Source organism: Oryza sativa, chromosome 1 (genome assembly GCF_034140825.1).
Source record: "Oryza sativa Japonica Group chromosome 1, ASM3414082v1".
Classification (NCBI taxonomy): domain Eukaryota; kingdom Viridiplantae; phylum Streptophyta; class Magnoliopsida; order Poales; family Poaceae; genus Oryza; species Oryza sativa.
The window spans coordinates 40,054,050-40,067,197 of NC_089035.1; the positions used below are offsets into that span (position 1 = coordinate 40,054,050).

Genomic DNA, 13,148 nt, shown 5'->3' on the forward strand with positions numbered 1-13,148 from the left:
TGTAATTTTGAGACTTACATTATAAATACACTAAAATTACATATGTAATTTAGGGACTTATAATGTAAATACATGCCGACTATTTTTTGATGAAAAATATGGTGCCATAAATATAGCTACACCCTTCAGCCACTTACACAGTAGTTACACCTCATTTACACCCCACTTACATATGTAATTAGTATGTAATTTTAGTACTTACATATGTAATTTTGAGACTTACATTATAAATACACTAAAATTACATATGTAATTTAGGGACTTACAATGTAAATACATGCCGACTATTTTTTGATGAAAAATATGGCGCCATAAATATAGCTACACCCAATCGGAGTTGCTAGAAATATGGCGCCACATGCTATAGTCGATTTTTTTTTAGCCACTTACACAGTAGTTACACCTCATTTACACCCCACTTACATATATAATTAGTATGTAATTTTTGAATTTACATATGTAATTTTAGTACTTACATATGTAATTTTGAGACTTACATTGTAAATACACTAAAATTACATATGTAATTTAGGGACTTACAATGTAAATACATGTCGACTATTTTTTGATGAAAAATATGGCGCCATAAATATAGCTACACCCATAAAGGAAATAGTACTAGACTAGACACACACGGCCTCATCTTTTTGCATATGCTCAAATTTATCAACCAAATTTTGAATTTTCAACCTTAAATTTGGAGTTGATTTGAGGTTTTTTTATCGAAATTTATTTTTTAGTCTTTGCTTTTAAATCGTAAAGAACACGTATATAAAAGTTTTATTTACAAATTATTATTCGTTTGCAAATATGTCGTTTCGCTTATTCCCCGAATAAGCGAAACGATAGGGCCAACAATGACACCTACACTTCTTCCGTCTCATAGAAAAATAAAGTTAATACGAGATGTGACATATCTTGATAATACGGAGATAGGCTAATATGGAGTGTGACATATTCTAATGGAGCACTATAGATATGCGCTATATTTGTATTAGATTTGGTTTTTTTATAGAATGTAGGGAGCACCTGCTCTCCATTTCTCCCATACTCTATCAGTCCATCTTTTGGAACAACTTTTGGACCAGATGGGAATGCAGGTTAAACGATCAACACACACCAATAGTACAAAGCAATTAGGTGCATGCACGGATGCACCACAAATCAACACAAGGCACAGCACCATAAGCTAATCAAATTAACAATCCGAGAACTTTTTGACGGCTATAAAAAAGATCACGTCGAATTTGGTCGTATGTTATAAAACTCTAGCGGCGGCGTCTCCGGATTCGCCAAACCGCCGCACGGTTTTGCGGCAGAGGGGCCGGCCTGCCCGTCTCTGCGCTCCCGCATGCCGGCCGCTGAATCATCGTCAATCATCATCAGACACACTAGTGACTAAACACTCTACTGCTGCTAGTGGCCGTAACTTTTGCCTCGCGCAGCCCTAGGTCCCTAGTGCGATCGGCTGTTCGCTAAGACCATCTCAAACAGCATAGCTATCTCACTCTCCAAATTAAAATTTGGTAATTTTAAACTAAAAACGAGCTCCAACAGCTATTTGGCCACAGCTCAGCCAAAACTAGCTATTTGGCCAGCCAAAACTAGCTCGCCAACGGTGGGAGTGTGGGACCCACGCTCTCTCTCTCATCATTCTCTCTGCATATGTTGGACAATGGCGACGACAACGACGAGGCACGGCGGCAGGGCGGCGGACTGCAGCGAGGCGGCGCTGCAGCCGCCGGCCTCCGCTCGCCGCGACCGCCGGCCAGCCGCCGTCCTCCGCTCGCCGCGACAGCCGGCGCCACTCTCTCCTACCTCCGCCCTCTTCCCCGACGTCGACGAGCCGCCTTCAAGCCGCCGCCGCGCCGGCCGCCGCCGCTCCGGCCGCCGCCCAGCCGCCGCCCAGCAGGGCACGGCTGTGCCGACGCCGCCTCCGCCGCGCGCCGCCCAGCCGGGCACGGCTATGCCGACGCCGCCTCCGCCGCCCGCCGCCCCCTGCCGCACGCTGCCCAGCCAGGCACGGCTGTGCCGACGCCGCCTCCGCCTTGCGCCGCCCCCACCGCGCCGCTCCCCGCCGCCGTCGCCACCAGGCCGCCGCCCCGCCGTCGTGCGCCAGCCGTCGACCCGCCAATGAAGAACAAGAAAGGATCAAATTAGTTTAGTGGGGAAGAGGGGAAGAAATAGGAAGAAGAAGGGAGAGGCTGACATATGGTCCCAGTGTCATAGAGTTAAAGTAGAGAGGTAGATAAAGAGGCTGTTGGAGTAAACAACTAGTTTGACTAGCTAAATTGGATGGATAGTTAGCTATATGGGTGTTTGGAGAGTCCGATATAGAGAGGCTGTTGGTGATGTTCTGAGCGATACAAAAGGCTAGTAGCTCCCAAAGTACATGAACATGACCCTGCAGTGCTGCACAACTTGTCCAGGATTTCATGGCCAATTTGTCGATGCATTTTGGAGTTCAGTAAAGTAAATATACTAGCTCTTTTGGGAAGCAAAAAATTTAGGAACTAGTCATACTCATGGCGCCGTATTTCCCAACGGAAAATAATCAAATCTTTTTTACACTGTAGATTATATATTTACATTGCAATTATACTATAAATTTCAATACTTTCACTGTAAATTTCAAGGGTTATAATATAATTTTCCCAGTACTCACTGTATAACAGTATAAGAGAATCAGGATAAAACCAATTAATCACCTATTTAGAAGATATATGAATATACTTTCATACTATAAGAGAGAAGAACAATTACATAGGAAAAAATAGCTGAAATTAAGTAAACATTAAAAATTTCGTTTTTCGCAAAACTGAAATTTTATAGAGTTCTAATAGAAAACAGTCCGATTCTCACAAAAATCTTTTTAAATTCCTACATTCCAAAGGACTTTACCAATCTCTTTGATTTTTGAATAAAACTGGGAGGTTTTATGTGAAATTCTGGTAATCTAGACAGACAGAGTTTATCCAAGGTTCAATCAGCCATCAGTTGGGTGCTTGCTGAACACTACACGCCCGGTGCATCAATCAATTTGTTTGCTGGGGGCCAGCAGGCAAAGATATTATGCAAAGGTGTCGTGCTGGAGGCTTCAGGCTTGTGATTAACGTACGTTTCACCTAACGTAATCCATCATCATCTCTATCTTAAAGAATCTAAAGCCACACGGTTTTCGTCCTCCTGAAAGCTTGTTCGTTCGCGGATGTCGGAGCGTGGCAGCAATGGTCCAATAATCCAATTGCCATTTAGCGCATGATATGATAGTCTAAAGCGAATTGAAAAGAAAACAGAGAATCATCGACCCGGCCGTGCTGTCTGCGCCGATTGCTGCACCGCGAATTTGTCAAACAGCAAGATTGTTGTTTACTAATCAGGCGATTTGTTTATTAACGGTGCAACTAATGTGTGCATTAGGTGAAGCTAATCTTTTAGTTGCCACTTCTATTTCGGCCATTGACTTAATACTGAACAACTGCAAAAACTGTACTTATTAAGAAAAATATATATGTGTTGTTCTGTTTGTGAAATCATAATTAAACGGCAACAATTGTAGGTTAAATATGTTAATGCAAGGGCCTTGCTTCACTGAAGATCCTAAGCATCGGTATTAATATCAGAGGGCACAAATCTGCATCAAATAAAAATTAGATTAAAGATCATGGTTTTGAATACTAGTTAGAGGCTTGGAGCTAGCAGATCTTTGATCTGTTCCCAGGGTAACTCGTTGCCACCTGATAATAACAACTTCACTAGGGTGTACTACGTAATGACCCATACTTTCACTTTTAACCAGCAAAGCTAGTCTTACAACGAATACACATGACACATCCCTTTGTTACTGAAAATTTCAGAAAGCAAGAGAGAACAACAATCTATCTATTATATAATTAAAGGAATAGAAAAAGGAGCCTCCACGTTCGCTCTCATGGCCTAGAAATTCTCACATTAATCGGAGAAAAAGAAAAAAACAAAGTCCATATAGAAATACAATTTAGAAATAGCTGAAATTCGGAATTAAAAAATAAGGAATATTAGAGGAGGAGACTAGAGTCCATATAGAAATACACTTTAGAAATAGTTAAAATTCGGAATTAAAAAATAAGAAATATTAGAAAAAAAGAGTATAGAGTTCATATATAAATACAATTAGGAAATAATAGAAATTCGGAATTAAAAATAAAGAATATTAGAAGTAGAGTATAGAGTCCATATAGAAATACAATTAGGAAATAATAGAAATTCTGAATTAAAAAATAAGGAATATTAAAAGTAGAGTATAGAGTCCATATAGAAATACAATTAAGAAAAAAAATAGAAATTCGGAATTAAAAAAAAGAAATATTAGAGGTAGAGTATAGAGTCCATATAGGAATTTAAAAATAACTAAAATTCGGAAAAAAGAGCCTCCACGTTCGCTCTCATGACCTAGAAATTCTCACATTAATCGGAGAAAAAGAAAAAGTAGAGTCCATATAGAAATACAATTTACAAATAGCTGAAATTCGGAATTAAAAAAAAGGAATATTAGAAAAGGAGACTAGAGTCCATATAGAAATACAATTTAGAAATAGCTGAAATTCGGAATTAAAAAATAAGGAATATTAGAAAAGGAGACTAGAGTCCATATAAAAATACAATTTAGAAATAGTTGAAATTCGGAATTAAAAAATAAGGAATATTAGAAGAGGAGACTAGAAATAAAAAAATAAGAAATATTAGAAGTAGAGTATAGAGTTCATATTGGAATTTAAAACCAACTAAAATTCAAAATAAAAAGGAGCCTCCACGTTTGCTCTTATGGCCTAGAAATTCTCACATTAATCAGAGAAAAAGAAAAAGCAGAGTCCATATAAAAATACAATTTAGAAATAGCTGAAATTCAGAATTAAAAAATAAGGAATATTAGAAGAGGAGACTAGAGTAGTTATTACACATTAGTAGTTTTGAAAAGTTATTGCAAAATTTAAAATTATATTATCATTGTAATATATTTTAATAATATAATAAGAAAACATATATGCTATTATATGAGAAAAAATATAATGATGCTAGCCGCGCAACCTGCGTGGACCACAAACCAAAAGTAAAAAAAAAAGGCTACTGCTTTTCTTCTTTCTTTCCATGTAGTAGTAACAAACTAACAACCCCCATTATACCACAAATCAGTGTTCCACCACGATGGAAAAAGAGGAAGCATACGCGTCACGTTTTAACAGAACAGCCTTAGCTCGCCGACCTTAAGCACTAGGCACACACAACCATCGCCATCCAACGGAAAACCATCACGACGTAGGACAGCAACCCTCGCTACACGGCTCCATCACACGAAAAAAAACCACGAAAAAACGAGAGGCCGTGCACCGCTCCAGCGCATAAGCACGCACAAAAACACCGTCCACTTTAGGCCTCGTTTATTTCCCCAAAAGTTTTTTCTAAAAACATCACATCAAATCTTTTGATACATGCATAAAACATTAAATATAGATTAAAAGAAAAACTATTTGCACAGTTAGGGAGGAAATCACGAGACGATTCTTTTGAGTCTAATTAGTCCATGATTAGTCATAAGTGCTATAGTAACCTACATGTGCTAATGACGTCTTAATTAGGCTCAAAAGATTCGTCTCGCGGTTTTCAGGCGAGTTATGAAATTAGTTTTTTCATTCGTGTTCAAAAACATCTTCCGATCCAGTCAAATATTCGATGTGACACCGAAAAATTTTCATTTCGCAAACTAAAACATACCCTTAGCCAACGGGACCGGCCGAAATCCCCAGCGCCCCATGCTTGTTGTGACTTGTCCGCAGGAGTAGCCAGCCACAACCACCCACCCATCAACGCCCCCGTGCCGATGACCGCAAGATTATTCTGGAAGAAGCGTGCGATAATCCAAACGCCGGGTTGACCGATCGGGGAAGCATCCGTGATTAATCGAGCACGGCTGAGACCACGAACAGCTTCATCGGTTGGCCTAATAGGCTAAAACAGAAATCAAATTTTAATTATTTTAGAGCATGTTCACTTTAATGCTATTTTCAACCATACCATTTTTTCGGTAAAATTGCTAAAAAAATATATACATTTAGTTTGTTGCCAAATTTGATCAATATATAAGAAATCTTGTCAGGTTTATTTTGGTTACAATATGAAAAGGCTCTTAAATTTAATTTTTAAGTTTATTTTAAAATATTTTCAATGAAATTTCTTTTTAACGTTAGATTTTAAGTTACTATAATATAAACAAATATATACAAGTTTTATAACTAAGTTAACTTATTAAGAAATACGGGCAACCCATAAGACGGGAAGAATTCGGGTGGCCACTTGCAGGGTCGCACCGTTGCACGGCGGCGGCGAGAACCCACAGCCTCCCTGACTCGAAGCTGACGCGACCGTTTCGTGGCGATCGGGTTGGTTGGTTCCGATCCTTATCGCCCACCGAAGCCCAGCTCGGGCTAGGCTTGCCCTGGATCGGTTGGTGATGATTGCTGGCTCGCTCCGAAAGTTCCAGACGCGGCGGCTGCTTCTCCTTATCCGCAGCTCGATTTGTCTCGTTGATTTGGCAGTAAAACCTGCGCGGGTTTTCACCGGAACGGAGGGGGCAGGTTGCTCTGCTAGACGGGGATCCCTATGCTTGTGAGGTGAGGCGATTGTTTGATCCCAAGTACTAGGAGTATTAGCTGTTGTCAAGTTCGAAATATGGAGTAATATATGTAATCTCTAAATTAATAATATTTTGAACACGGCTTTCGGTGCAATATATCTGGAGCGTGAGAGCGATCTGGCTTAAGAACCATCGAAGAAATGGAATGGAATACTTGTGGTTTAGGGGGACAATCCTCCAAGGGAAACTGCTCCCAACTGTTTTCCTGAATACGTCATATACAAGTTGGAATCCAGCTCTGAATGCGTAGGGCGTACACAGTTCATCGTCTTATCGTAGATGGTAACAGTTGACAATTCAGCAGTAACCACAGGTTTTAAACTTTTAATTTATCACGAGGAAAAGGTTGTGTTCTGTTGGGGTTTGGAGAACTCAGGGCTCAAGATTTCAACTAAACATGTAGGAGTACCCTATCTAATCCTCGGTCTTCTTCTCATTTATTGTTCAGCTGTGACTGATGCGATATGGTCTTCTTTGATCTGCGATCACACCACGCCCAGCTTAATTTATTCCAACGGCTAATGGAAACAGATGTGAGATCATAGCTTGCCTCACCGAAAGTATTTTCTTCTCTTCTTTCTTTGATTCCAAGTCACAGTCACACGGGTCGGCAGCTGGACTAATGTAACGACCAAATGCGAAGGCGAAGCCCATACCCGTTCCTTTTCAACAAAAAATGGTTTATCATCTGTAATTACCTTATTCAGCATGCAAAATACAAATATACAATTATAGAGTTATCATGCACAAATTGCTCAGGCGAGAGCTCTGTGAACTTGTGAAGGACAGGTGCCAGAAATGCAGGGTTGAAAGGAATCTGGAATTATAAAGTTGGAACTTTTAAATTTTTTTATAAAGTTGGATAGGAGTATAGGACACAGAAAAAAGCCCTCATCCTCAGGCTCAGCTGACCACTTGATCATCAGCCTGGCCTCCACTCTCCAAGGCCAGAAAGAAAATTACAATTTTGTAATTTGAAGCTAAAATAACACTACTAGTGTCATACACACACTGCCAGTGGGCCCTTGGTCTTGTCTGTCCCCACTCTAAACTGAGTTTTTCTCTGGATGCTAAAATGGGTTGGCAAATAAATCACGGTTCTAATGACGTTGTGATGCTAGAGAGATATTATCGTAGATTCCTGCCTTTGCTGTAGTGGGGATCTGTGGGGTCAACCGTGCTGCCATGGCATGATGCAGACCAAGCAGATCTTTTTTTCCTCCATTACTTTTGCCTCCAACACGTTTGTATGATATGATAGTACATTAGTACTAGTAGTAAAAAAGCGATACGTTTAGATTATATATTAGAATAAAAAGTACTGAATGTTCTACAAATACTAATAATCATTGAATTAACATGGTCTAAAATAGCTAGAAATGGATACGTAACCGGTGTCCGCTGCACAGGGGAAGCTATACATAGGGAGCACCTCTGTGTACCTTCAGAGTGAATTAATACGAATTGGCATTAATGTATTGATTAGAAGTGTACATTTGGTTAGTCAAACTGTTTAAGAAATCCCTAACTAAGGGTTTAATTCATTTTTTTCCTTGAATTTTCAAGAATGTGATAAGGATATTGTGGGACATGAAATTTATGAACAATAATTGACGAAATTTATCTTCTCTTATCAGTTGAAAAGGACACCTCCGAAATTGTCGAATGCAAATTGTATCGCCCATGACAGTATGGCACCAATAACTTTCACGTAACATAATGGACATCTCTTTCCCCGGCCTCAATGAATCGCAAGGAAAATGAAAGTGGGCCCCACAGGAGGACGGGTGGTGGGTCCCAGTGGGCTGGTAGTGGATAGGCCAGCCATCCACCCAGGCCCCTTCTTTCCTGTATGTCATCTGCGCCCTCATCCAAGGGCTTATCACCATCCATCATCAATCTATCCACTCCTTTATTTTTCCCATATCTCTCCTTTTTTTACACTTTTTTTTTTGGTAGACTATTTCTAAAATTTCACACTAAGATGTTATTATGGGCTTCCAAGAATCTTAACTATAGAATCATAAGCATCATCATGTAGTTTTTTTTTACATCATCTAAAGGTTTTTTTTTCTAAACATATATTCCAAAACAGAAAGAAAAGAGAGATGAGTAGAAAGTTGGCTTATAATAAGCCCACAAACTAATTAGTATTTCTTAATAGGGAGTACCTATACATCTTTCGAAAGATTTTTATAATCGTATCACACAGATTTTTAATCTTTAGATTAAAATCCGATAGATATAATAAAAAGAAAAAAGCAATTAAGAAACACCATAATGGACACTAAATTACCATATCCTCAAGAAAAAGACCAAATCCAATACAAAATTTAAAATTTACATGCGAAGATTCAAAAATTACAGTGTAACTTACAAAAGTTACAGTGTAAGTTTCATAAATTACACTGTAACTTACAAGAAAATGCACTGTAAATTTGAGTGAGAAAATCGAGTGAGAGATAAGAAAAAATCTTTCGTGTGAGATATAGCAAAATCGTTCTTAATAAGCTCACAAACTAATTCTTTCATGCCTTATTTGTATATCCCCTCTCTCTCCCTTTGTCTCCTTCCCTTTCTTTATTCTGAAGCTTTTATCTTCTTCTCAAGCAAACCAAGAAACCAAAGCTGGCCATTGCAAACTGCTCATCTCTCTTGTTATAAAACCAAGGGGACCAGAGACCACAGGACAAAAGCTCCCTTCCCAGTTTCCCCCAAAGCTCCTTTCCCAGAGACCCCAAACCAAAGCAGCTTGCTTGCTTGCTTGATTGTTTGTTGCTTCTTGAGCCCCTCTCCTCCTTGCCCAAGTCTGTGTTTTTGTGGCAGACTTCAGCATAAGGGTGAAGCAAAGCATAGGGTCTGGTTTTGGGTTCTTGACAGAAGTCATGTTTCATGGTGGCAGGCCTTTGTCCCTCAGGGGCTCTCTCAAGGCGCTTGAAGCTGATATCCACCATGCCAACACCCTGTAAGCTCCTCTTCCCCCCTGTTCTTTTCATGCTTTATTGATTCTTGATGTTCTCTCTTGGTGTTTGATTGTTCTAGAAAAGTTGTAGAAAAGGGAAAGCTGACCTTTTTATTTCTGATTTTGAGTATTTTTTTAAAAAAAGAATTTGTGGGGATAGTTCGTTCTTGGTGTTCTTGAGTGATACTAATAGATGATTCTGTTTGTTTTCAGGGCGCATGCTATACACAGGGCCTATGGGGGTGCCTGTGTGCAGATGAGGCTGTCTTACAGCTCCATGGCTCCAATCATCCTTAACCTCATCCAGTGGATGGATTGCAGCTGCTCCCTTTCATATACCCTCCCTAGTTACCTAGGTCTCCTTGAGGTTCTTGTGTACAAGGTATATCGAATTCTTGATCCTTGCAAGCCTTGCAATATATGAATTAGGGGCAATTTTGGGGATTTTAATAATCCATGGTAATGGTGCTCACAATCTCACCTGCTACTGTTATACCTCCAGGTATATGTTGATGAGGATGCCTCTATATCCACCAACATTGAAAGGAGAGCAAGCCTCAAGGAATTCTATGGTATGATCTTAATCCTTGATCTTCAAGTTCCAATTTTGGGCTCTTATTGCCCTCTTGCAGTGACTGACTTTGGGACCATGGAATGCAGCTGTAATATATCCATTCTTGCAACAACTCGAGGGGAATTTGATGGAGAAAGACTGCAACGAGAAAGGATGGTGCAAGGAGGCGGCCTCCGGTGGCGGCGGCCGGAAGCTTTACGCCGACGATAAGGACGACGAGAGGGAAGATGAGTGCGGCATTTGCTTGGAGACTTGCACCAAGATGGTCCTTCCAAATTGCAACCATGCCATGTGCATCAACTGTTATCGAGACTGGTAATTTGCTCCCTCTCACCCTTGCTTATCCGTTTGAGTATTTAAGTAGTATATATATGATACCCGTGCAACGATATTTATCAATTATAGGCCCCATGTCACATGACACCATAAAAGATTGCAAGTTGCTTTGAAGTTTGAACATTGCATTTCCACTGTGCAAATATGTTACTATTGGTTCAGTTCTTTTTTTTTTCAAACTTGGCGCTGTTTGTGAGCTGCTCCTACCCATTCTTTGTGTTGGTAATAGTAGAGAGATGGTAGTTGAACTGTTCAACAGCCCATCATAGTCTTGATGTGCACAATCTTGAATTTTTCAACCTGCATTTCGTCTAGTTGAAGCTTACATTCTTCCCAAAAGTTGAAGCATATATGTTCCGTTCTTCACTGTAGTTGTGGGGGACTGCAATTTTTCAGTTTCAATTTACTTAGACAATGCCATAATTGCTTGGTACCTGCAGTTCATTCTATTTGTAATAAACTACTTAGACAATGCCATAGAAGGAAGACTTGAGAGGATTATTTCCGTTATCCCTTTAATGAATACTGCTCTGTCAGTTTAATCACAAATTGTGGTACTTCATGCCATTTCTAAATGCCCCTTATATTGTTATTTAAAAAGAAAACAATTATCACTAGTTCTATGAATAGGAGACAACCAGGTGAGCATAGTCATAAATTAAAAGGAAGATCGCATTAGTGTTGACTGCGGAGGTCGCAAAACCAAATTTGAAGGGATAATTAGAAGGACAGTGGGGTACATTTTACATTTGGGATTCTAAATCCTAAATGATGTTCTCTTAGCTGGCAGATCTTACTTGTTTCTGAAGAGAGGTGCTACAAGGAAGCCTCCTGCGTGGCATAGATAGTATATGAGTACTACTATATAATACTCCCTCCTTCCCTAAATGTTTGACGCCGTTGACTTTTTAAAATATATTTGACCGTTCGTTTTATTAAAAACTTTTGTGAAATACGTAAAACTATATGTATACATAAAAGTATATTTAACAATAAATCAAATGATAGGAAAAGAATTAATAATTACTTAAATTTTTTGAATAAGACGAACAGTCAAACATTTTTAAAAAAGTGAATGGCGTCAAACATTTTGGGATGGAGGGAGTAGTATCTCATGTGTCTCTTTAATGATAAATCAACTGGTGGCTTATTAGAAACTTTGGTCTGTCAATTGCTTCTTCTGGAACATTGCTTCAGAATAGATATACTAGTCTATTGCAACTATCATTGCAGATGCATTCGGTAAGTTGGCCACTGGCTATCCTGATTCTGTTAGTTCCAGCCCTCCAGGTGCTTAAAATCCCAGCAAGCAGAGCACTCAAACTATGAAACTACTATTACTGGAAAACTTTTTTGTGATCCGTCTTCTATTGGATCTTGACTTGCTTCCTGCCAAGCTGATTTTGCATTTGGAGGAATTTGAGTGGTCGTTTGCGCAACTATTCTTCAGTTATCGGTTTCAAACTTTTTTTGCATATTCAGCCATCCTCCCATTTGTATTCATTCCTATTCATCAGATTGGTTTCAAACTCTTGTTTGAGCCTAGTCAGGCATCTTCCCATTTGTGTTTATTCCATTTCATCAGATTCCGACCCTAACAATTCACATCATGGGTTTTCAGGTACACAAGATCTCAGTCATGCCCGTTCTGCCGCGGGAGCCTGAAGAGAGTCCGATCAAGGGACCTCTGGGTGCTCACCGGAGACGACGACGTGATCGACACCGTGACGCTGGAGAAGGAGAATGTGAGGCACTTCCACAGCTTCATCGACAGCCTGCCCCTCATAGTCCCTGACAACCTCTTGCTGGTGTACTACGACTACCTAGTCTGACGAAGCTCAGCTCTCCTCTTCTGAAAGATATTGAGATTCAGAGTTCAGTACGTGTTCCGGGCAGCCGACCATCCTCTGCAGATTGAGTCTGGCTAGCGAAATGCCATGCCGTCAATGGCGAAGACGACGACACCATTGCTCCTTATTAGGGCTGGGCTCTGCGTAATCGCATTGTTTGTTGTAATAAGTGTATATACAGAATTAAAAAGAGATATTGGGGAAGATGGTTTTCTCATGTTTAACTACTTGTTTGGCACTTCTGCTCTGGCAAATTGCCAAATGATTCAGAAAAGGGACAGGTGCTGGGTGTTTATTGACCTGCACCAACTGTCGATTTATTTGCATTTGCTCCCTAGGTGATAATGTGATATCAAGCGTCCATGCCAAGTACATAATGATAGGTTTTAACTCGATCAATCGATCCTATGAGCATCATAGGTTCACATCATAGTTATGGGTCATTTGGCTTGTGCACTAGGACCATTCCATGTCATTTTCCAAGCCACATGAAGTTTCTCGACAATCGAAAGAAAATAATTCCACATGACGACGACTTCGATTCCTTGCGTCTGAAACAACAATTCTGAGTAATCCGGCACAGACAGCCTCAGGCAGTCAGGTGATCACTGTTCCAATCATGTTTCAGACATAGCCGCAGCAAAATCACATGCTTATTCTAACTAAAAAAAATGGGGAGTTGTGGTTAACACGAACGGTGATGAAGAGCTACATTCAGCTTCAGCAATCAGAATCTGGGCAAGGGCAAGGGGCAAC

General features: G+C 39.9%; 2 protein-coding genes across 2 annotated transcripts; both read left to right on the top strand.

The window, feature by feature from the left end:
- Window positions 1-1,675: 1,675 nt before the first annotated feature.
- LOC9272049 (formin-like protein 16) lies at window positions 1,676-2,137 on the top strand. Its single transcript, XM_015780518.3, has one exon. It carries the CDS (start codon window positions 1,676-1,678, stop codon window positions 2,135-2,137), a length of 462 nt encoding a protein of 153 aa, XP_015636004.1.
- Window positions 2,138-9,361: 7,224 nt separating this feature from the next.
- Window positions 9,362-12,711, top strand: LOC4325026 (E3 ubiquitin-protein ligase AIRP2). The gene is made up of 5 exons (NM_001406186.1): window positions 9,362-9,635; window positions 9,846-10,014; window positions 10,135-10,204; window positions 10,293-10,521; window positions 12,164-12,711. The coding sequence occupies exons 1-5, from the start codon at window positions 9,556-9,558 to the stop codon at window positions 12,372-12,374; spliced, it is 759 nt and encodes a 252-aa protein (NP_001393115.1). The 5' UTR covers window positions 9,362-9,555; the 3' UTR covers window positions 12,375-12,711.
- Window positions 12,712-13,148: the final 437 nt, after the last annotated feature.